Source organism: Anopheles gambiae, chromosome 2 (assembly GCF_943734735.2).
Source record: "Anopheles gambiae chromosome 2, idAnoGambNW_F1_1, whole genome shotgun sequence".
NCBI classification, from domain to species: Eukaryota; Metazoa; Arthropoda; class Insecta; order Diptera; family Culicidae; genus Anopheles; species Anopheles gambiae.
Window position 1 is genome coordinate 67,084,389 of NC_064601.1, and position 24,077 is coordinate 67,108,465.

The following is a 24,077-nucleotide window of genomic DNA, read 5'->3' on the forward strand; positions in this document are numbered from 1 at the left end:
AGATGATGCCTGAAGGGATGATTTGCTGAATAAGCCGCATGTGGATTCAACGCTATTGCCGCTATAGGTTATTGTTATGCAATAATTTAGAATATGGCCTTAAAAGGGTATATCTTAAAATTCATTAAAAATATTAATGACTTTAATTAATCCTTTCAAACCGCGTTAGTTTCTATATTAAAAGAAATAGTTTAAAATTGTAATATTAGTTGTCAAATCAATCCAACGATTCAGCCCTCTGTGAAGAGAGAAAAAAAATATGTCAAACTAATGTCTCGAACATACCGGTGCCGTAAAGAGTAAAACATACCAAAACAATATGTTTTTATCATTGCTGCTACACACAAACTAAACACAATCTTCAAAAGTTTATCTTTGTTGACAAAGTTTGGGGCCGAGCAAAGCAAAACAAAAAATCTTTCCTTCATAGATCGGAAAGACAGTCTAAAATATCCTCCTGGCCGTGACAGTCCATCCGGTGCTGGTTTCATAACTGCTTGTTATCAAAGCAATCTGAACACTTGCACTAGGCTAACAATCCAGAAAGTGTTTGTGGTTTAACAAAAACTAGTAAATAAAAAGAAGTAGGCCTAATCTTCTCAGCTCGACATCATGAGTGGATATTTGGCTCGAAACTACGGCAGTCGCTACATATCTGTGAGTCAAAAAAAAACAGAAGGAAAATCGGAAGTTGAATTGCTACACCTAAAATGCAGCATGCTATACGAAAAATCACTATCACTTTCAGTTCTGTAAGAAGGGAAAAATCACAGCTCACTCCTAAAAATAAATTTGTTTAAAAAAGACTCGGCAGCACTACATGACGAGTTGTTTGGTGAAAATTGTTGAATTGACGGAGTAAAAGTTTTTAATTGTTCGTTGTTTTGTTTTGTTTTCTTTTTTCAGATACTCAGCCGTGTGTGGTCAGGAAACTCACAGCTGATGAAAAATTCCGAAGCAACATTGAGAAAAACACTCGAAGCAAAGTTCCCTCAGGTAGGGATAATGTATGTGACATTCAAACAATAGTGCTGCCCCAGGCGGCTATCGAGAAAAGGGTCGTTGATCGATCGTCGCCCAAGATTACACTATCACTCACCGAGCACAATACACAATAATGACACTCAAATTGCGTTTTCTTCACGATTGCAGGCAAAGAACATTGTCGTTAGCGACATTTCCGGAGGATGTGGATCGATGTACGAAATATACGTCGAAAGTAAAGAATTTAAAGGTCTGTCGACTGTTAAGCAACACCGGTTGATCACGGAAACTCTCAAATCGGAAATTAAGGATATGCACGGCCTGCGGATACACACATCGATAGCTGAATAATTGCTACACAGAAATTGGCTAACGTTTGCTGTAGCTGAGCGCTATAGAGCAAATAATGATAATACTTCTACAGAAGCAACGGTGCAAAACGTCACTTTCATAGCAAAAAAAAAAAACAACAAAAATAAAATGTTCTAATACGTACCTCAAGACAAAGATTATTCACTTATCGCACAGTCAAGCAGCAAACAATTGAAAGCCAATTGTGCAAAGCTGGTGGATGCAACGATGGCGATGAGAGCTTACGCAGACAGGACTGATTGTTCAAGATTGGGAGACACCAGTAGCTATGATCGACCAGTTTAACGCGCTGTTCTTTTTCTTGTTTTATGGAAATAAGTGGGCGCGATATGGTTCACTCTTATACGGTGATGGCTAACCACGAACACTGACTGTTATCAGTTATCACAAGCATGAGACTCTCAACGATTATCAGCGTTTGAACTGTGTGTTTCCAGAGCAATATATGCGCGCACAAAAGGATACGTAGCTAAACAACTGATAGTTGAGTTTTTGTTTATCATAGCCTCACCAAGGGCTGTCGATTGGACATGGAGATGACGTTATTGAAATTAAAAAATATACATATTTCATAACAGAAACGATAATTTATTAAAATAACATTTGGCAACGTAATTGAATGTTGTTCATTAACATGGTTTGGAATTATACTTTCTTCAGCCAGGTTCATGTCCGTCGAGCCACGAAACATTTACTAACAAGCGACGCTTCGCATGTTGAATCAATCATCCACAAGCTACCCCTTTTGGCACCCAGTTGAGGTGTTTTGATGAAGCATCTATTGATCATGAACCAAACCAGTTGGATAAGGTAACTAAAGACGTCTGTTCTTACTGTAGGTTTTATTACAACTAACTATTCCGTTATGCGGTCAAAGGCTACTATGATCTACATTTACATTTGATAGTTACACGATTGCTAGATTACAACATCCCCTCTCAATCGCTGACTTCAATCTTGCTGCTGAGATATTCAAATACGTTTGTATCCGCTTGCTGTTCAGCAGTACTTATCGGTTCAATCTTAACATTACCAACAGCAACATGGTCTTTAATGAAATGATTTTAATATCCTAGGGCTTTATACTTTTGGATTCAGCATTCTTAGCCAGACAGCCACGGTTGTCTTCGTATATGATAACTGGATCCGATGGTGTTTTGCATTGCAAATCTACCAACCAGATTCCTTCGGAAACAGCAGCACTTAGCGCTACGTATTCAGACTTACTTGATGACAAAGAGTCTGTCGACTGCTTCCGGCTTGCCCAAGATACTGTTGAACCATATACCTTAAACAAAAAAAAAAAATGGTTACAGACTTGCGATCTTCTGCATCAGACGCCCAGTCAGCATCGAGTACATCATAGTAGCGATTCCTTTAAGGTATCTCATGATACGCTTAAGAGTTTGCCAATGATCTTCCGTTGGTGATTGTTGAAATCGTCCCATGTAAGCAACAGGATTGCACAAATCAGGTCGCACACATAGCATTTGATACATCAAACTGCCTAGCGATTCTCGATATGATTTCCTTTTCGACTCAACTGAAGTCCTTTCTCCATCGGGGTCTTCGCTGGATTACATTCCGACATTCCAATTTTTTCTAAAATTTTGATTGCAGTTGCATCCTGTGACAGCTTCAGTTCCCCACGATTATGATTGTACTCCACTCGCATTCCCAGGACAAACTTCGTTTGTCCACAGTCGGTCATTTCTAATTCATCTGTGAGCCACCGTTTCAGTCTCTCCATCGTTCGAATATTTCGTTCAACAATCAGAAGATCGTCGACATAAAGCACCATATAAATTTCATCACCTTTTTCAGTTGAAACGTACAGACAGACAGTACCCGGTTTGATCTACGGAACCCAAACTTCAACAATGACGAGTTAAAGCGGTCATTCCAGTATGTTAGAGCTTGTTTTAGACCGTAAAACGATTTTTTTAAGTTTGCACACGATGCCTGGTCTTGCCTTCACGCCTTGGGGCACTTCCATGTACAGGACCTTAAAGCCGTTTTGACGTCCATTTGGTGTACGTGTAAACCACGATGGACGGCAACAGCTAGTACTACTCTAACTGTCGACAGCCTAGCAACGAGTGCAAACGTGTCTTCAAAGTCAATCCCGGGCCATTGTAGAAACCCCTTGACTACAAGTCGCGTCTTATACCGGACCTGTTGTCCGGTTTCATCCTCCTTCAGCCGGAACACCCACTTTGTTTTTAGCGGTTTCACACCGGCTGGACACACCGTCAGCTTCATCACATCGTTGACCTTCATGGAGTTTAGTTCGTCTTGTACCGCTTGACCATCGCTCACGATCCTCACGAGCGTTAATATCGTTATACATTTCTGGAACGTCTGAAAAGAACGGAGTGCCAACAGCACATTATCGTCTGCTTCTGCTACTTCTTCATCATCATTACACGATTGGACACCATCGAAGTCAAGTGATTCAGTTGAAGAGTTATCCCCATATTGTTCGTCAGGATCTTCTTCTTCAGGATGTACATTAACGGCATCCTTGATCACTTCTTCCTCGATTACTTCTTCCCCCTCTTGCTCGTAGGTTAGGGGTAAAATTAATTTTTCGTTATTTTGTGTATCATTCGTTCATGGAAAATATGTTTCGTTAAACGTCACATCACGAGCAACAACGATTTGTTTGGAATCCTTGTTCCATAGCCAATAGCCGTTTGGTGTATATCCGACCATAAATAACTATCGACTTTTTGCATCAAGCTTCTTTCTTTGTTGATTCGGCACCCATGCAAATGCTTGACATTCAAAGACACGAGCCTTTTCCAGACTTGGCTTTCTTCCATACCATAGTTCAACAGGCGTAACGTTCTTTGATATTGCAAACGTTGGACTTCGATTTAAGATGAACATAGCTGCTAGCACAGCTTCATTCCACAATGACTTGGGCGCATTCGATCCAATCAACATAGACGTACCTTTTCGATAAGAGTTCGGTTGAACCGTTCCGCGACCTCGTTCTGTTGCGGTGAGTAGGCTACTGTTGGCTCCACTTGAATTTCCATCGCCTTGTAGTACTTCTGTTGATTATTCCAAAAATACTCACGTCCCTGGTCTACAGTGAGTTTTGAAATTTTCGTACCAAACATCGCAGTCGCCATTGCTGAAAACTCTTTGAATGTTTCAAAGACCTCCGATTTCTTTCGAAGCAAATACACCACAGCAAAATGGGACTGATCATCTACGAACGACACGACGTCGATCGGTCCACATACGTCAGAGTAGATACGCTCCAACGGTCGGGTTGCTCTGTCTCTTCACGTATCATAGTAGACATCGCACCTTCACTGATGTGATCAAGACGACTGAGGTGCCAAAGATCAGTGTACTCCGCTTCAGCCATACTTGCATTAGCCCGTTCAATTTTCAATTCAATACAATTAATTTCAGCATACAGATTTCCTCGCTGTTTTCCAGTTGCAATTATTTCGCCATTGATTTTCATTATCACTTGCGTTTCTTGAAATATTACCTCCACACCAGCCTTCGTTAGCTTCTTCATAGACATGAGGTTTTCTCTTAAAGTCGGCGCATACAAAACGTTTTCAGCGCTCATCAGAACGTCATGGTTGCTCATTTCGTTAATAACGCCGATTTATTTGGCCACGAGAGATTCCCCATTCTTCGCTACATCGATGAAAACTGGCTGTTTCAAGTTTTCCACGGTTGTAAGACTTTTTCGAATTTACCATGTGGTCACTATCTCCTGAATCCAGCAGGAATTGAAGCTGGTCACCGGTTTGTATCCTACGTCCGATTCCATCCGCCATGAACACAACTTGTCTTGATTCAGTGGCAACGTTGGCTTTCGTTTTAATTCGGCAGTCCTTTTTCATATGCCCTTTCTTTCCACAGTTGTGACATTTTCCGTTGAATTTTTCAATATCGTTCCTATTTCGATTTTTTCCACCAAATGCAGTAGGCTTCTCCTCAATATTCAGCCGTACCGGCGAACTCGTTTGACGAGAAACATTCGTCGCTCATGAATGGACAGGGTTGTACCACTAGGTTGGCCAGTACAAAATTTATACGATTTTGTAATTTTTGATCTAGAGGGCTATGAAATGAGTGAAAATGAGCGTCGCGGCGAACGTTCCCAGGAACGAACGAGTTCGCCGGTGCGGCTGATTTTCGATTCTATCCAAGCGCTTGCATTCGTCGCCTAGCAACCAGGTCTTCATTAACTCATACAGGATTCATTCAGGAAGGTTTTCTAATGCCGTCATCAGGGGATCGTAGGACTCTGGAAGCGATAAACTCAAAGCCGAACAGACGTCACTTTCTTCAAGTTTTGATCCGGCCGCTCGAAGCTGCCGAACCAGATCCTCAAATTGTTGAAGGTGGGTGCGCAACGATGTCCCTTCCTTTAACTTCAGATGAGCGATCTGGTTCCTTAAGACCATTTGCCTTCCCGAGGATTTCTTGGCGAATGTATTCTCTAGTGCTTCCCACATTTCCTTCATAGTGGATTTTTCTCGAATACATCCCAAGTATTCGTCAGAAATGAAGCTCACCAGTAGATACATTGCCTTCGCGTCCATTTCCTCGAACTTGGCCACTTCACTGGCCACTGATGGAACGTCCTTTATCACTGCGTCCCATACCTTCGACGCTTTCAAAAACACTTCGACCCGAAACTTCCAGGTGTCGTAGCCTGTTCCGGAAAACTGCGGAATTCCGTGAACTGCCACTTATTTGTGCTTGACGCCCATAATCTAAAGACGTCTGTTCTTACTGATGGTTTTGTTACAGCTAACTATTCCGTTATGCGCTCAAAGGCTACTATGATCTAGCTACATATACTAAACTCCTTCCAACTCCTTCGCGAATAATTGTATACTATAGTTAGTAAGCACTATTGCTGTAACCCAACGTGGTCGAGCAATCAATAAAATAAAATAAAATAAAATATACATTTGACAATTACACGATTGCTAGATTACTACAGTGACATTAAAAATAAATAAGTATAACACGTTGATCAAAGCATTAATTACCTTTTGATGTTTAAGTTATGCCGAATAGAGTTTTGCCAGGATCCTGTTGCAGATTGTTGATAATATGGATAATTATCGGTAATGAACGTATAAATATCCGAAAGTGATAGCTTCTTTACTGCTGAAGCAGTGTTGGATATCATAGTACACATGTACAACCGTATAGAATAGTTATTGTTCGATCGTAGTATACATGTAGCGGAATTTGGGGCAAGTGTGCCATACGGGGCAAGAGTGCCACCAAGCATTTTTCCTTAAAAACTTTAGTTTAATGATCAGTTGTGTATACAGTTGGTTCCTTTCCAATGACTAGGTATACTGAGCCGAATTTCATATAGACCAATCGATATTCCCCATTGTTTTGAACTGATTTATATTGAGTTTCAAAATTGAGCAGAATATTATAATTTTTTAATCCAATCAACTAAGCTCTCAAAAATCATGCGAACAATCAACCGAGAAAATATTTACACCACCGTATAGCTGAGAAAACGTGAAATTTTTTGTTGGGTTAGTTGAAAAAAACTTTCTTTTTGTCACTGAAAAATTCAATTTCAAAAAAGTTACAACTTTTGGGGCAAGTGTGCCATCTCTGTTTGGGGCAAGTGTGCCACCATCTTTCATAGGCGCGAGCTGTCAAAAATGTAAACATTGTTGTAGCGTGCTGCGGAATGGTGCGCTATTGTGAGCGGATTCCACGCCAGAAAAACAGAACAGTAACAAACCATATTGTGGTACAGTTGGTGGTCAAAAAGGGTTCATTGGTGACTAAATACATGTAGGAATACATACACTAGTGGTACAAACGTAATAATTTCCAATTATCTAAGAAATACGGTTATTTTAACCAGGTGGCTGTCTTGCCCCATACGAGTGGCACTCTTGCCCCATAGCCCAAATAACAACGTCTTTTTGGACCCTTTTTAAAACGCTTCAAAAACTGTTTTATTTGCACTTTTTTCAAGCGAAATTCATTTATAAGCGAGGAAATAGATGTAAAATGGTTATGAGATTTAAATTGGCTTTTGAAAAACACGTTTTAGTGAGTTATAACTTGAAATGCTTAAGGTGGCACACTTGCCCCAAGTTCCGCTACAACCATATAGAATAGTCAGTTGGAATAAAGCTATTAATCTGAACACATCGTAGTCTGGCAATTTAGTATATAACAATAATGAAGGTGTTTTAACACCAATCTCAGGAAAGTAAGAGAGTAAAATTGATTTTAAAAAATTGCTTCCTATTTCCATTGATTAAAACATTTTCTGACCTGTATTCGTGTTGCCAAAAATAGGAACACAACCTGCCGAAAATAGGAGCAAAACCATTGTTTGCATTTTCACGAATATTTGAAAGATGCAAGCTGCAATATTGGTGTTGCAGACCTAAATTGTCATGAAACAACATCGTTGTTATTCACATAACCATGAAGGCGTGAAGCCGCAACAACACTTCCAAATATCGGGCATTTTAACAGCAGCCCGTGTCGGAAAAAGACTGCTGAGTTGCCTGGTGGTAGGTAAGGAGGTTTGTAAGTAAATAAAGAAGTGGATGGTCGGTTTTATTACTTTTATTAACTAACTTTTATAGTGCTTCACCGCAAGCACCTGTATCTGCTTCCGGGAAAGTTACGCAAAGGTGTTTGTGTATAATGATTCGAACCGAAAGATAATAATGCATGTTGTTTGCCTAATCCCTCAACTACCAACTACTACCAGTTGTGATTTGCCAATCTCCATCCGGTTTTAGGCAACGATGCTACCTACATGCAATGATTTCTTTGCTTGCTGAATCCACATCTCGGACGATTCAATGAATTATAGTATTTTTAACAAATATACAAAGCACGACATTCTATTACTGTACACATTAAGATTTACTGTTTGTCTTAATTGGCTACGAACCCTCCATTTCTGTTTTCCCAGGATCAGATATATCTCTAGCATCGAAGCTAACGTATAAGTTATTCAGCCTGCATCCAGTTCCTGTTCACATTCAATTCTTCGTTCCTTGAGCAGTCTCTTGCTTAATCTCTTTATCCTCTCCGCATGATTTCGCTCACTGTGGTATACAGCATTGTATGACGACGATCGTTTTATTGCTCTATTCTGTTTGTAAGTCCCCTTTGACTTTGTCAAATTTCTCATCAGGAAATTGATTGAACAATTTCAACCAACCGTGCAGAGTGTTGCAATAGTCTTTTATTTGTTTTGCTTTGGGTTTCCTTTGCAATTTTCGTAAGACACTTCAAGATTCTTGTGATTTCTTTAGGTGCCAACACTGAACGCACCGTATTTTTTGTTTGTTTGCTTATATTTCCCATCCAAATAATTCTTACTCGTATGCATTTTTACACATCTTCGCTTTGCTTTGATTCGCTTGTGGTGGAAGAAATTATCTTAATTTAGCTTTATTTACGTCATAGTATGGAGATTTAAATTAGGAAGATAAATTTGATAGCGTTGTAACAATTTAAACTTTCCTTGAATGACTGTGCACCGCAACGCTTCACGAGTGCGGTACGATAAAAAGAAAAGAAAAGAAAAACTAAAAGAGAACTGTTTTCCTCAACTATTCACGAAGTAAAATCTGATGTTACCGTAAAGCAAATGGATTTGGAATAACTAAAAACTTGTTACACGATGCTATATAATGCCTGATAGTACCGTAATTTTGCTGTACATGTCACCTGCTAGAAATAACTTTGCGATGATTAGACGTAACGCTAAATTAACATGCATTGAAACAAGAACGATGAATGGCTGTCGACTGCTCAATCCTCTTGGTAGGTGGTACCAAGCAAGACCAAGCACAATGTGCTCGCACATCAGCAACGCACATCGTTACATCATGTTGATACCAGCGGGTGCTCCGGCACCACCGGGTAACGTTATACCGTCCAGTTTGATTGTGCTACCCGTGGGTTTGCCTGGCGGAAGATTGAGTGACGATTCCTGTTGCTCGCGAAGCTGTCGACGCCGTTTTTTGCTCCAAAGTTCATGACAATCTTGCCACGTTGGCAACTGCGGGGGAGGTAATCTGTGGGGGAGGAAGAAGGTAAAAAGGGTAACCATTTGTACGTTGCATGCTCATGGCAAGATTCCCGTGATGCTTACTGCTCAGGTATAACGTTTTTAAGCCAGTTCGATTTGAGCGCATCTTCGGCGGTAATGCGCCGATCTGGATCCAACACCAGCATGCTGTCGAGCAGATCGAGCGATGGCATAGGCATGAAGACGAAGTCTTCTCGTAGTTTGCGGCGGTACTGTTTCTTTGATTTGAGCGTATGGAACAGCGGTAGCTTGATGACGTTCGGCCACACTGCGGGCGTGGGAGTCCCGCACAATCGAGATATCATTTCTAGCTGGGCAGGTTCTTGGTTTGCCTGAAACAGGGGCTTCTTGAGGAAAAGCTCTCCAAGAATGCAACCACAGCTCCACACATCAATCGCTGGTCCGTAGCGCTCTTCACCCAGCAACAGCTCCGGTGGGCGGTACCACAACGTAATTACTTTGTTCGTGTAAGGACGCTCCCGATTGTCTGCGTTGTACAATCGGGCAAGCCCAAAGTCGGCAAGTTTTACTTCACCCCTATGGAACGAATGAAACGAACATATGTGTATGTTAATAGGAAACACTTAATTGTCATTCAAGCGGTTTAAGGATATGACAGATTATGCACATACAATTGAAAATCCCACTGATCGGGAACTAACCATGGCAATCTTTAAGGTCCACATCATCTACATTGCTTTTTTACTTTTTTTATACTTATTTGTGTTTAACCATATACTAACCTGTTGTTCATAAGAATGTTGGAGCATTTGATGTCGCGGTGGAGGAAATTTTTCTTATGGCAGTAGTTTAAACCATCCAACAACTGGCGCATTATGCTTGCGTTGTTCTGTTCGTTGAAATCCACCATGCCAGACTCCAGCAACCCCATCAGATCGTGATCCATGTATTCAAACACCAGATAGAACGATCCCTTATCCTTTCGGAACTCCAACGCGTCCTGTTTGTCGGTGACAATCTCTCGCAAGTTCACGATGTTTTGGTGATTCAGTTGGCGAAGTATCTTGATTTCACGCACTGCCGTAATCGGGAAGCCTTCCTTCTCATGTTCCAGACGCACTTTCTTCAGTGCAACCAGTTCGTTCGTCTGTTGGTCCTTCGCCTTGTAAACCTACACGCAAATGAAAAATCGAAACACACAATGATAGACCCGCCGCGCAGGAGCATTGAAAGGTTATCGGTGCAAACAGTAGCTTACCTGACCGTACGTTCCTTCGCCAATTTGTTCAAGCATATCGAACACTTCCACACAACGCTCGCCCCAGTCCTTTCCGCCCGAGGCGGACATAGGCGCAGTCATGTTGCGGGAATGGCGCCTGTTTAAAATTCTTGGTCTTGCTACAGGTGCTTTTCCGGCTCCTCCCGTAGATTGCTGGGCAGAGGACGCAACCGAGCTGGTAGCGGTACCCACTCCCTTGTACCGATTGTTCAGGCTAGTATTATTGTTGTTATTGTTTGCGACACCAGTCTGACCTGACGGGGTAAGGTTTTGAATTGTGTCACGATTGCTAGGCAATAGGGGCGACCCGATGTCTTCCTCGCCACTTAAATCCTCCGATCCCGGCACCATTGGAGGCATTGGTAGGTTTAGCAGACCTTTCTTAATACCACTCCCCGGCACAGCAGTGGAAGTAGTAGCGTGGGCACCGGCAACGGTCGTAGGAACTGCTGCCAAGGTAGAGACATTCGATGCGTTTGGTTTATAACCGTCAGATCGCTGCTTGCTTGCGCTCGTCGAGCTGTTAGCAACTGGTAGCGGAACGGCACCGGTGGTCGTTAGTGTAGGAATGGGCATTACTTTCATAGCACTCACCGCAGCAACGGGGCTGATTGGTCTGGCCGGGCTAGGTGTTTGTGCCAGATCTGCTTCCAGCTCGGCGACATTCACCCCTGGCGGCATTGGCAGATTGGTAAGACTTTTTGGCTTCGATGATGCAATGCCACTATTTGTGTTAGTACTACTTATTTCCGACGTATGCGCAGCTGCAGCTACTGGTTCAGCATTGGTTTCCACCGTTGTCAAATTGCTCATGCCAGTGCCAGAGAATGTTGCAGGGCATTGATGATGATGCACTGCATTGTTCGTTATCACAGGAATTCGTGAGTCTGGAACCATGTTACTGTTGCTGCCATTGCTATTGCTGTTAGCGTTAATGTCACAACAGTTTCCATCCGTTTGATCGCTGTGGGATGCACGCTCTGTCGATTCGGGCATTGGAATATCCGTTACATTTGCCATGGAATCTTGCGCCTTTTCTCTAACGCCATTGGCACTAGAAGCGTCTAGTGAAGAGGCAGAGTGTAATGATGTGCCATTGCTATTATCCCCAACAAGATCACCCTTTTGACGGTTCTCGCTGTCCTGCGTTGCGGTACTGCTATCGGCACTCGTTGCCCCGACCCCAGAAGCATCGTTTTTCTTTTTGTTTTCCAAAATTTCTTGCAGCGTTTTGTTACGCTTATGCTTGTCTTTGATAAGTTCTGCAAAAAAGCTGGTATCCGTGATTTTCTTCTGCAGGTCCATTTTTTTAGCTGAAGGCATCTGCGGTGAGCGAGATCTGCTGCTAGAGTAGCGCTTGCTGGTGGACGACGTTAGTGGCGATCTTCGGGGACTACGCGAACGATGCCTCGAACGCGATGAAACATAACTGCTACTGCCTCCGGCGCTCCGTTCCGGCGATGGGCTATAGTATCCTCCCCTGCGCGATGATCTAGACCTGCTCGTTATGGTAAGCGAAGGTGACCGTCGAGAACGGCGATTACTATTGGGACTTGGAGTTCTGCTAAACGAAAAACGGAACGGAAAAGAAACGTACCAATATGAGAGTGTGTATGCGAATTTCTACCATAGTGTGAGCACTATTGCACCTACCTTCCATAACGCTTGCTAGCTTCACTGCCGCGACGATCATCCCAGTCTCTCTCTCGTTTACTGTAACTCCGGCTATCCGTTTTCCGATAATAGTCCTTCTCGGGCGGAGATCTGTCTCGCCGACGTTTCGTGGGTGGTGGAGTGTGTGGTTTGTGACGTTCGTCTACAAAAACTGAAATATGTTAATATAGATTCACACACACACACACACTCACACACAGCGGCGCCATACATGTTCTGTTTAATGTTATACTTTTATTCTGTCTAACATGCATGACACTTATGGACCTTTTGATTGACCAATTTTAGGACTTATAATCAGTTATCTGTATGATAGTTTCGGTTCATTCACAATATAAGCTGTACTGAGGAATGAGTCCATGTGTGAGACATTCCAAGCATAAGTCATTACTGTAAACGAAGTAAGTTCATTTACTAAATCATTAAAAAAGGGCATTATTATTCCCATATTAAAGTACAGTGCAACACATGGAAATATTTGATCTAATAATACCACACATCATGTATAATTCGTGTTGGCTGTTCGTGTTGGCTTAACAATCAACGGGATTATACCGATCTATCTACAAGATTTCTAGACTAATTATGCACTGCTCATCTCGGCACAGATGGCAGACAGATGGCAATTCGATAAAAATGACATAGATGTTCTTGATCTAGCAGATGGTATTGCAGATGTGGTGAAAAAGCGTTCCCTTCGGCAATTCCGGATAGCTCAATAGTGGGATTTATTCGCACTGCACCCATAACTATTCAATCTTATTGAGTTGAGATTGAATAAAGTTTGGATAAAAACAACAGCTTACGCGTTTATCGACTAAACTGTTGGCTGTCCTCACAGAAATCTCTTGGAAAATGTATTTCTCATTCAATTTAGACCAATATTGTACGCCAGCGGTAAACAAAAACTTACTTGGAGAAGGCGTTCGCCTGGAGCTGTACCTCCGATCGTTTGATTGACTGCGACGCCGACTATTTGCTCGATGGCTGCTGCTTCCTCTGTGGCGCAACACAGGCGGCGGGCTATCAAGATCAATGGGGCTGCCGTGGTTCTGTGGCAGCGTACGATCATGGTAAGATGACGAAGTCTTTTTATGCATGGCGACAGGCGGTGTGTGAGGTGAAGAAGTAATATACAGTTTGCGGCCAGTGGTGCTTCCGCCAGCATTTGCTGAACGGTCTCGATCCCGTGGATCACGTTCCCGTTCCCGTTCGCGATCGTGGTCACAATCACGCTCAATTGGACTACGGCTTCGCGTAACGATCGCACGGCTATCGTAAGGACTGTTTAACGAATGCCTCGTAGAATGATGTTCCAGCAGTGGTGGAGTTCCTAAAACAGTAAAACAATAAATCAATGGATTAGTTGTTCATTGCAATGGTGCGTGCGTTATCGTGTAGCTTCGTTTCACTACCTGGTGACACGGGCGTAAGGCTGGTGTCGTTGTGAACAGGAGTGTAAGATTTACTACCTTCACCACTACCAGCTCTATATCCTGGAGATTGTTTTAATGGCGGCGTCATTGACTCCAGCAGGGAACCTTCACTCTCCGAGATCGTCTCAATGCTCGATATTGACTTGGTGCGATATTTTTTCTTGCGCTTTTTTAGTTTTTTGTTTCGCTTATGCTTCTTATCTTTTCTGCTTTTCTTGATGCGCTTCCTGCTGGACACCGGCTGCCCTTCATTGTCATTGTTCAAATCGTCCTCCTCCTCCTCCTCGTCTTCTTCATTATCATCGTCCAACTCTTCCGTTTCACTGCCTCCATTTCCATCTGGCACCTCCGTTCTTCTGACCTCGGCGCCTTGCTCGTCGTCTTTATTTTTAGCTAGCACATCGTGCTCATCTACTAACGTGCTCTGAGCTTCGTCCTCATCATTGGTCTGCTTGGATCGCCGTTTCTGCCTGCGATACTTCATCGACGAAGTATCGGAGGACACCGAGTTAATCCTTTTCGAACGACTGGATGAACTGCTGATGGAAGATGCCGCAACGGCACCCTTGCTTTCCAGCGCAGTCCCCGTGCGATTCGTTTCCCCAGTTTCGGGGAAAGAAGGCGTGCCGCTACGTACGGCCGTTTCGGCCGCATGCGCCTGTGGCGTTCGACTCCAGCGCTTGGAGCTTGAACGGTGAGAACGGGTTTTGCTGTGTGCGTCGGTGACGGACTTTCGCCGACGGTGATGTCGATGGCCATGCCGGGACTTACTGCTGCTTTTCTTCGTCCGGCCCATCTCGTCCGTTTCATTGCCACTGATGAATGCATCACCCCCGTTGCCCGCTACCGCACCTCCGCCTTCGGCCGTATCCGTGGCGTCTGTTTCGATCTCGCCAGCCTCGGGGGCAGAAAAATCGTCCGAACTGACGTCCGAATACTCTACGCCGGATTTTGAGCCGGATAGTGCGGTTCGCTCGGCAAGATCCCCCTCCATCCCTCCACTGCTATCGTCGTACGCTTCCTTGTGTGTTCGGGAGTAGCGTTTCGATTCATCGCCGAACGAACCGGAAGACAAATCGTCCACGTCCGACGTGGTAGCGTGTCTTTTCCTTTTAGATTTCTTGCTACTCTTCTTGGATCGTTTCTTGGAGTGTTTCCTGCGCTCGGTGGCCCCGCTGCCTCCACCACTATTGCCGTGCTCTCGTTCACGTTCCATCGATATGTATCAAATATAAGCCTGCAAAGCGGACTCGCCGAATGCTACAAATATTCAGTTCGCCGGTGCACCGATAGTGCCGCGCAAGTAGAAACGTTCAAATAATGTGTTACAATAACAAGAATAGTCCACCAAAATGCTGTTCTTATGGAGCTTCTGGAGCGGGTCTTCGAGTGAACTGTATCAATTCCGGCTGCAATCTGGACCGATGTGAGCTAGTGTTGCCAAAATAATTGCTCGATTCGTTCATATGCATAAGGTATCATGGATGATTACTACTACTCCGGTGTGTACGATGGTCCAAACTAGCGAGGTAGCAGGGAGGGAACAGTATTCGCGAGATATAGTGATGGTGGTGGCTTTGGGTAGAATCAGTCAACTTTCCTAAAACAGAACAAAAAAGAGACACACACACGCTTTAATACATGTTTGCAATCCGCATTTTGGACGTGGAAGAGTATTTGATCTACAATAAAGCATTTTGTCATTAAAATTCTGAAAAATGCAAAACATTATCGGTGCATTTTATATCTTTTGGCACACAATCGCGTGACGCATTTCGTTTTCTTTACCTCATACACGGTTGTGATTGGAACCGCGGGCCACGATTGCCAGTGAAAGGGAAACTTTCTCAGGTTCACAGGTTCATGCAGCGCAGTTTGTTTATGATTACTGCGATCTGCTAAAGCAATTCCCCCAGCGCGCAACGAAACGACACAGAACGTATGCGTATGTGCTTCTTGCAGCAGATTCCCTACATTGCCCGTGGAGCGCAATCGAAAAAAAAAACAATCTTAGACTTGAAATTTCCGGCAGTGGAAAGGACGCACAACGACGATTGCACTGTTGACGGCCACACTCTTCTCGAACACCCTCCAAAAGGTGTGCAAGCAAATGCGTGTACCTTCCAGCTACCGGGTATATGGATGCGGTTACTCGTCGTAGCGCAAATGACAGAGCGGCACGGCACGGCACGGCACTATTCACATGGTGTCCATTCGCGATAATATGATTCTCACTTGTTCATAGTCGGTCCGTTCCAGATGGGGAAAGTTTTCCCGGTGTAGGGGGTTAAATGTCGAAACACCCCGCAAGTATCGACAACACTGTGCTTCGATGCTACACGTCTCACTCTTTCCGCATAGTTCGCGTTGTACACTTTGCCGCAACTGCACTGCACCGTCCTCCTCGGTATTCACGGTCTTCGTTGTTTGCTGCGTAACTTTTATTGCACTGTGTTCACTTTTTCCGTTTCTACCGATTCACACTTGAAAGGATCGCAATGTTTTTGCCGGAATGCCGAACGACGAGATTCTTACTTCCTTGCCTCGGAGCAGAAGGTGGAGGAGTCTCCGGATTTTACAATGACGGCAATGAGGGCTGCGTACGTACGGGGGCCCTCTTTGTATCTGTATGAGTGTGCGTGATAATGAAGGTACGAATGAAGAAAAAAGTTCTTCGGAGTACTTGTGGTACGCTTATTAGCTAATATTCATCAAATTGATATCGCTTTTGCGCGTTCTGCCAATTGGCATACCGTAAACCAACGTTTGTGGCAACGTTGGGCGAAAATCAAAGGTGAGATGAAAATTTCGAAAAGTTTTCATCAGTCCAAAAACTCAAGAGCTACGGAGAAAAAACGAGGGCATTCCGTCCGTGTTCGCTTTGAGCAAGGTCTAGATTGAAACAGGTCGGTACATCACTGCCAATTTGACAGCAACGAAAGGGGGAAAAGTAGCACATAGAGGTTGAAGTTTGTGCGTGATAGCGTCGGTAGAAATTAAATAATGAAACAAAATACGCACGCGAAACGCGCACTCTCTCTCTCTCTAACGCACACACGCACATACACTCCATTCACTTCTTGTTTAGAAATCTGTGTGTTACACGTAAGAATATCAATAAAATGCAGTTTTCTACAAAATTATTAGTTTCAATTTGTTGCCCATAATCGTCATCATAGCAATGTACAGGCGGTCCCCGAGATATACGGTTAATGGGGACTAAAACCCAATCTCAAACTTCCTCGCAAGTCAAATCTCGTAATTTACAGCCAAAATATCACTTATTTTCGTATATTTTTGCAAGTAGGGAGTGGTTTTAGCCACTCAATTAATTATTTGATATTATTCTGACGGAATATAATAAATTTAAACATTTTGAAATTGTTTTTAAACATTCGAATAAAAGGGAAATTATTTGGCATTTTACAATTGATGTGTCAAATCAGTACAATTTGCTCAAATAACTGTCAAATTTAGAAAACCACGTATCTTCGAGTCTGCGTATAAGAAGTACCGTGTATCTCGGGGACCGCCTGTACAAAACAACCTATAGTTAGGATACGTATGCGGGATGATTAATTATAGTAATGAATTGGAAAAAAATATTCGATAAATAAATATAAGCTCCAGTTTGTTGACAGTCAACACTTCCAATATATTCCATATGTCCAGCCTCCTCAAAGTGCTTTGTGTGATTTGAGTGTCAGGCTCGAAACGTCACGTGAATGATTTAAATTTAAATGGGACGTTGGTTTTGCCTTAATTGGGAAAGTTGGTAAGCTGTATAGACTAGAGATGAGTTCTCCGGTTCGCGCCCACGGTTCCACTTCGGCTCTGGCTAGGTTGCTTCCGATTCAGACTCCAGAGAAATGGAATCGTTAGCTCAGCCGGTCTTCTCCGGAATCGTCCTGAATCGGCAGTAATCGTTCGGAATTGACCGAAATCGTCGGCATTGTCGGAATTGTTCGGAATAATCTGGAATGGTCAGAATGTGGGCTCGATCCATTCAGGAATCGAACGTATAACGAACATTTTGTTAAAATCATACGCAAATTCACAACTATCGGTTGACTACAATTCTGGACGATTCCGACGTGAGTGATTGAACCTACCCTTTGGAACTGGTTACGACATTTGATGGAATCGTCCGGATCCGGTTCCACTTTTTTTTGTGAATTTTGCCCAACTCTAGTATAGATGTAACTCCATCGCAAAAAATATTCAATCTTTATAAGAGAACATTAGTCCAAGTAGCTGCGATATGAATGCATGTTTGTTATATGTTAAATCATGTACATATGCCATGTAATGATGATTAAATGTACACTGCACAAACAAAGCATTGAGTTCATAGGACCAAAACATTCTCTAGGTACTCGTTTTGTAAGAGCAATAAACGTGAACAATTCGGTACAGTTTCTATTGTTTATTGTTTTATCTCATTCAAAGTATCTCTGCGTATTCAAGTATTGCGTAATAAAGTTTCCCCCAACGTACACTAGTTCCCGCTACACTGCAGTTTTTTTCCAGTAATGGTAAGAATAATTGTGGATTAACATGATCAAGAGATTCATCATTGCGAATAACTTTTGAAGAAGGGTTAGTTTTGTGTGTTGGTCTTGAATGGTAGTATCGTTCTTAGTGAGTATTGGAATCATAACAATCATTACAATAATTGCAATAATACTATCTAAACAGGTGAACCAGGTTCGTCATTACTTTCACCAACCAATTCACAACATGTTACGCATACTCGTTGTACATTTACGCTCCATACGCTTGTTTTGTTTTTTAGTCCAGTGTGAGGAAGAATGCTTGTTGAGGTCTAATTAGTCTATACTCCAGAACGTAGAGCGGGAATTAATATAGGGACTAAGTTTGAATGATTCGATCTGTCTGGTAATTTGTCTATTACGCATATCTATGCTATCGTGGTGTAAAGCATCTCACGGTTAGCAACTATCTGTCGGAAAAAATAAATTAATTAATGTAACAATAGCCATAATTAATAATTTCAATATCTAGCTTGAACACGATCAAGCGTCTAACGTACGAAAGGAAAACGACAGCTTAAGAGTTCAAAAGCGGCACCATCTTCATTGTTTGATAATGTTATCATATCTTGCTGATTTCTGCAACGATGCCTATTTTGTTGACTATTTTGGATCTAATTTACTTACTACGCAGTACAAATTAGCTCTCTTCATTCATCCGGACGGAACTTAAGAAACGTTTGTGCCCATTTGTGTGGCTTGTATTTTGATTATAACAGATCTTTCATCGTGAAATTTGTGCGTATTTCCGTAAGTAAAGCTACATTGCTTTTTATTATTCATTTTTAACAAATTTGCATTCAATACTAAGCGTTGCTAATGGTCTTGTTCTTCTTCTTTGGCTCAACAACCGTTGTCGGTCAAGGCCTGCCTGTACCACTTGTGGAGTTGGCTTTGAGTGACGTATGGTTTACTCCCCATAGCATGATAGTCGTCAGTCCTACCGTATGGGGGCACGGTCCTTTTGGCGGCATGTTGTTAAGTCGTAAGAGTTGACGACAGTACCACGAGGTCGGACAAATGGTTGCTAATGGTCACATTTGCTAAAGAAATCCACATTCTTGCTCACTACATAGGACACGTCGTGTCTGTCGCATACATACCAATTGAGATTACATGTGCTTCAAATCTTTGTTTTTTCTTCCACCAGTGAAAATTGATCTAACAATCCAAGATTCCGATTCCGTTGTAGGTTTGCATTGAGCATTAATTGCACTAAATAACACAGACAAAAGATCATGCTTGAATTGAATATGACAACATTCTTTTGAAGAGTTATTGAAGTTATCAAACTTAATTGTCAATAGTTTTCTATTCAGCGTCGTCATACTTTGGAAACACGTATCGGTTTGTCCATCAACATTTTAAATGTAACATGTAACATAAGTACCACCAACCGCTGTTGATTTGAATGAGCAAATCAGGCAAAATTAACAGTTGCTCAAATAATGCTACTTAGAAACTACTCTTATCTTCAATATCGATTGATAATTTGTTCGATTTATAGGCTTATTTGATAGTTTTTTTATCACTTTCCCAATGAAGGAAACAGGATGACGCAGGATTGTGGAGCACAACGTTGGCGCTAATAAATTTGTGCTAGATTCAGTGTTTCTTTAGTTTCCATGAATAAGTGGATGGAAATAGATTCGTTTATCTTACACCGTTGCTAAATCATAAGAAGGTTAAATGTTGCCTGTGAACACAATTTTAACTCGCTACGTACAATAATTCAAAATTATCTACATCTCAACAATGCTGCTGCTGCCTGCTACTTTTTGGGGATTGTTTATTTAGCCTAACCAATCCGCTAGAAACGACAATCATCAGCTGCCCTGTGGACAAAATGGTACATTAACAAAACGGATTAGTGTTTAAAGATACATCGTACGATGAAGATCACACTTACATCCGGTGAAATGTCTGCATGAATCCAGGTGTACAAAGGTTTACGTATTAAGTTTACCAACTGATAATGCAGTGAATTCAGTCCATCGCTATCGAAGCGTTTAGCTCCATTTACTAATTTTTCGTATCTATGGATTGATGATATGAAAGCGTTACAATTGATGCAAAAATAAATTAATAACAAAAACAGATTCGCACATGGTGGAATGTCAGTAGTACGATCTATTTGATACTTACCGCTTAGGGTTAGCTTTCTCTTTTTTATGTGATAGCATCGTATATCGTGCTATGTTCACCGGGTACCTAGCGATGTGGAAACCGACATGTTTTAGCCTAAAATATTGAAAATAGAGCAATATTACTTTACTTCTTACATATTACTACAACAGTTACGAACCGGTTCGACATGTCGTCATCCTCTCCACCCCACCCCCAAAACGCGTTGGAGAATCCGTTCACCATTCGGAACTGTTTCTCTGTCATGGCTGAGACACCGCCAAAGATGGTACTGTACGGTAGCTTGAAACCGAAGGTATCAACAGCGACCGACATGTGACGTGGTTGGTCCGGGCACGTATAGAGATTACGATCATCCATGGGAAGCAGATCGATATCGTGAAATACCATACATTCCCAGTTCTTTTGCTTCATCGCTTCCACAAAGCCAATGTTCATGAGGGCGGCACGATTGAACGAGGATCCAGCAGTCTGCTCCACTATGTATATGCCGTACTCGAGCTGTTGCTTCATCAATAGTGCATGGATATTCTTGAGGAAGATTGGTAAGTGCTTTTCACGATCACGGTATGGTACGATGATGGCTACACGGTTTCGGGCGGTACAGTCCGGCGGTACGTACTGGCCACCAGGCTGCAGCTTATCGGCGAACCGGCTTTCTACCGCGCTCAGAGACTCAAACGCCACATCCACTGTAATGGGTCCGTCTGAAAAGCGTTGGTTGTGCAATGGTTACAGTAAGAGATGTATTCAACATGATTCATAATATTGATACTTACCCAGGTTTGGAGGAATCGGTGGACAGCTGTCAATGGTAAACCTGTCCGACAAATTATTATCGTTTGTGCTGCTTCTATCCCGCTGTGTAGGTTCATTCTTCAGTGGCTCCTGCTTCAGAGCGGTTACCATGGAGGCATTGTGCGCAAAGTTAGTGGCATCTTCGGCCGAGGATTTGTTTGTTTTCACTTTGATCTCTTTTTCAGACTTCACATTACTCTGCCCAGAGACATTGCCTACAATACTTATGCTACTGCTAAAATGACTACTTACGCTACCAGAACTAATGCTAGGAGTTGTAATCGAAGAGAAATTATTATTTATCTTATCACTGTTCAGTTCATACTGTGCAGATACCGTAGTAGCTGTGCGATTGGTTGGTTGTTTTTCAAGATTTTTTATCACATTTTGAATTTCAAGGTTATTGTGCTGAACGCTTGTTCCATTTACTACACTAGACGACTGATTCGGTTGGGAAGCTCCCGGACTCTCCGCTGGATAGTTGGGCGTGTTCGATACGGATGCGTCGCGCCTCGATGCATCGGCGGAATCATAATTTATAGGATGGCCATCGGTGTTGTACTGTTCATTTGTGTTCTCATTTTTATCGTTACCTGCAGTGGACGTGGAAAAATGTGATTCTATGCTGCCGTGTGTTCGTTTGGGCCATTGGGTTACACTGCACAGGACATACAATCAGACGATGCTAGAGTTATAACACATTCGCTTTTGAGGGGGGATAGTATCATAGTAGGCTTACCCTAGCTTCAAGCGTGAATATCTGTTGGTGTCGCTAGAGCTGTCTAGCTTGGAGTTTAGGAGATTTAACAGAATTAGCAAAAACCCCGCTCCCAACGCTGCCTTAATAGCAAGCGTGCGGTTACAGAACGCCATGGGTCCATTTACGTAGACAGATGGTCAGCAGTGGAGATCTCTTCCTTGTACTACAGTGCATCAATTTCTAGGTGCCGGGAGAATCTGTTGGGCGTAGATACAAAACTTTGCATTACTTTTGTGTTATTGTGCGAGAGGAATTGTTTTTTTCTACTCAAAACGCTAGGGCTAGTAAGCAGAACTAAGTCGCAGGATCTTTTTCAGAACGAGGAAATACACAGATCGGTATATTAGAATAGCAGCTTTAAAAAAATAATAAAATAAATAACCCAAGCTGATGAAACTTGAAACAATAAATATTTAAACCATTTAACATAATTATGTTTCAGGTTTGTGGGGTGTCGGCAGATATTATGGACGTCATTTAGGTTTCTGTAAAATCCGGATTAGATTTGTTACCTATTCAACATACAAATTTCTTTTTTTATAGCTCTTTATACCAGCGATCGGCAAAATTCGGCTCGCGACCCGCATGCGGCTCTTTGATATTGAGAGCGCGGCTCTAAACCATATATTCATATATTCATATATTTCATAGAACTTTCACACTTTTTGCCTCTTGATTTAACAATTTGAATCTTCACGTGAAACTAATTTTTTTTAGAATTTGTCTCTATTGGTCGCAACGTTTTGTACGTTAGAAGCACTGTACAAATAAAACGGCAATGCACTGCGCACCGGCATTTCGTCAACAGTAGCTAACACCAAATCAAAACGATTATGATGTAATATAGTCTATTTTGTGGTCAATATTTTGTTATTTTATACTTTTAATAATGTTGATTTATAGCTAATTACACGTGTAAATGCTGTGTGATTAGAAATTCAGAGCACCGACTTTCCTAATTATCGAGTCCAAAAAAAAAGACATTGATTCCAATTTTATGTATATGGAACGAGTTTACTCTTTGGACAGTGATTTCGTTGTTTTCCGATCTATTGCACTATTTTTCACAGAAATTTAATAGGCCTGCAATTTGCAAGAAGATAGTTTTAACTGTTTGTCTTGCTATAATGTATCGTTGAATTATTTTATCAAATGGCAAATAGGTAAGATGTCTTTCGTACACCTTTCCTTGTCTTGGCAAAGGGCTTGTTTACCTTCTAAATTTACTTGTTATCAAAGCCACACTTCAGAAGTACAAGTGGAAAAGCATACACATCTCTTCCTCTCTTCTCGCTCCGTTTCTCTCTTCTTCACTGTAAATTGTACACTTTAGTAAAACTTATAAATAAGAAGAACTAATTCGACAAAAGTTTCCAAAAATTGTTCACCTTCCAGTTGGAATTGTATTGAACTCACTTGATCAGATGAACCGTGGCCGTGATTTTCACCTTTGATCACCTTCGATTATGAACGATGCGTACACCTCTTGGCCATCACGATGTGGCATAAGTTTTCACGGTAGCGGTTTAGGTGTAGACTGCATATGGTTTACGGGATCAGTAATCAATAATACACCAAAGTTGAATCACTCGTACCGCAGTGGACCGTATGCGTAACTTGCTGCTGTAGATGGAATATTCGATTTTTCGCTTGGGATGTTGTACTTTTGCTGCAAGTGATTGTTTACAATTGCTTTTTTTTCTATTGCCCTTTCACCGAGGATAAAGCATGTGGACGATTGTTTGGTGAATATATAGCACAGTTTGCTATCCAAATGAGGAAATCAAACTCACAGGGCAAAGGGCCGGCTAATGCACCGCAATTTTGTGTTATTTCGCTGGTCACCAAAATGTTGTTTGTGTCTAGCGTAGCACCTGATGTACCAGTGATAGGCGAAATGGCAGAAGTGTCGCTGGAAGAAACGGGGAAGGAGGTGGGTACTACAAATGACATTTGATTGTTGTTGGGCCATTTACGTAAACGTCAACCCCAATATGACCCAAAATGTCATGTTTTCAAAATTAGC

The 24,077-nt window shown here is 42.2% G+C and overlaps 4 protein-coding genes across 16 annotated transcripts in view; 1 reads left to right on the forward strand and 3 right to left on the reverse strand.

Moving 5' to 3' along the window:
- Positions 1-1,840, reverse strand: part of LOC1278448 (xaa-Pro dipeptidase) — a 45,739-nt gene extending 43,899 nt beyond the window's left edge. Inside the window, exon 1 of one of the 3 annotated variants that reach the window (XM_061651198.1) lies at positions 1,481-1,840. The gene's annotated coding sequence lies outside the window, so the exon portion shown is untranslated. Of the gene's footprint in view, positions 1-1,099; positions 1,236-1,480 lie in introns of those variants that run through there. The other 2 variants (XM_001689032.2, XM_061651197.1) reach the window with 2 other exon arrangements.
- On the forward strand, positions 248-1,485 carry LOC1278449 (bolA-like protein 3). 3 transcript variants are annotated; one of them, XM_061651200.1, is made up of 3 exons: positions 248-657; positions 907-1,007; positions 1,153-1,485. In XM_061651200.1, the coding sequence occupies exons 1-3, from the start codon at positions 613-615 to the stop codon at positions 1,262-1,264; spliced, it is 258 nt and encodes an 85-aa protein (XP_061507184.1). In that variant the 5' UTR covers positions 248-612; the 3' UTR covers positions 1,265-1,485. The 3 variants fall into 3 exon arrangements, with proteins under 3 accessions (XP_061507184.1, XP_061507183.1, XP_318038.3); XM_061651199.1 differs by having other exon boundaries at positions 250-752; positions 907-996; XM_318038.4 differs by having other exon boundaries at positions 251-657; positions 907-996.
- A 6,107-nt stretch (positions 1,841-7,947) lies between the features above and the next one.
- Positions 7,948-16,710, reverse strand: LOC1278447 (cyclin-dependent kinase 12). Of its 7 annotated transcripts, XM_061642929.1 has the most exons (9): positions 16,031-16,706; positions 15,584-15,765; positions 13,775-15,395; positions 13,273-13,692; positions 12,339-12,510; positions 10,665-12,249; positions 10,189-10,577; positions 9,509-9,982; positions 7,948-9,431 (listed from the first exon to the last, which is right to left on the reverse strand). In XM_061642929.1, exons 3-9 carry the CDS (start codon positions 15,009-15,011, stop codon positions 9,236-9,238), a joined length of 4,473 nt encoding a protein of 1,490 aa, XP_061498913.1. In that variant the 5' UTR covers positions 15,012-15,395; positions 15,584-15,765; positions 16,031-16,706; the 3' UTR covers positions 7,948-9,235. The 7 variants fall into 7 exon arrangements, with proteins under 7 accessions (XP_061498913.1, XP_061498917.1, XP_061498916.1 ...); XM_061642933.1 differs by having other exon boundaries at positions 10,665-12,246; positions 12,339-12,501; positions 15,584-16,710; XM_061642932.1 differs by having other exon boundaries at positions 12,339-12,501; positions 15,584-16,710.
- Positions 16,711-18,206: 1,496 nt separating this feature from the next.
- On the reverse strand, positions 18,207-23,967 carry LOC1278444 (beta-1,4-N-acetylgalactosaminyltransferase bre-4). Of its 3 annotated transcripts, XM_061643007.1 has the most exons (8): positions 23,647-23,967; positions 23,468-23,588; positions 22,031-22,248; positions 21,273-21,949; positions 20,654-21,200; positions 20,494-20,589; positions 20,258-20,384; positions 18,207-20,183 (listed from the first exon to the last, which is right to left on the reverse strand). In XM_061643007.1, the coding sequence occupies exons 3-8, from the start codon at positions 22,162-22,164 to the stop codon at positions 20,175-20,177; spliced, it is 1,590 nt and encodes a 529-aa protein (XP_061498991.1). In that variant the 5' UTR covers positions 22,165-22,248; positions 23,468-23,588; positions 23,647-23,967; the 3' UTR covers positions 18,207-20,174. The 3 variants fall into 3 exon arrangements, with proteins under 3 accessions (XP_061498991.1, XP_061498990.1, XP_061498992.1); XM_061643006.1 differs by having other exon boundaries at positions 23,468-23,967; XM_061643008.1 differs by lacking the exons at positions 23,468-23,588; positions 23,647-23,967 and adding an exon at positions 23,266-23,452.
- Positions 23,968-24,077: the final 110 nt, after the last annotated feature.

Coding starts and splice junctions, on each gene's coding strand:
- LOC1278449 (XM_318038.4), top strand. CDS start 613: ATGAGTGGATATTTGGCTCGAAACTACGGCAGTCGCTACATATCT. Junction 658..906: donor ACGGCAGTCGCTACATATCT/GTGAGTCAAAAA, acceptor TTCTTTTTTCAG/ATACTCAGCCGTGTGTGGTC. Junction 997..1,152: donor TCGAAGCAAAGTTCCCTCAG/GTAGGGATAATG, acceptor TCACGATTGCAG/GCAAAGAACATTGTCGTTAG.
- LOC1278447 (XM_061642930.1), bottom strand. CDS start 15,011: ATGGAACGTGAACGAGAGCACGGCAATAGTGGTGGAGGCAGCGGGGCC. Junction 12,250..12,338: donor GCTAGCAAGCGTTATGGAAG/GTAGGTGCAATA, acceptor TTTTTCGTTTAG/CAGAACTCCAAGTCCCAATA. Junction 9,432..9,508: donor AAAAACGTTATACCTGAGCA/GTAAGCATCACG, acceptor CCTCCCCCACAG/ATTACCTCCCCCGCAGTTGC.
- LOC1278444 (XM_061643007.1), bottom strand. CDS start 22,164: ATGGCGTTCTGTAACCGCACGCTTGCTATTAAGGCAGCGTTGGGAGCG. Junction 21,201..21,272: donor ACCGATTCCTCCAAACCTGG/GTAAGTATCAAT, acceptor AACGCTTTTCAG/ACGGACCCATTACAGTGGAT. Junction 20,590..20,653: donor GATGACGACATGTCGAACCG/GTTCGTAACTGT, acceptor TCAATATTTTAG/GCTAAAACATGTCGGTTTCC.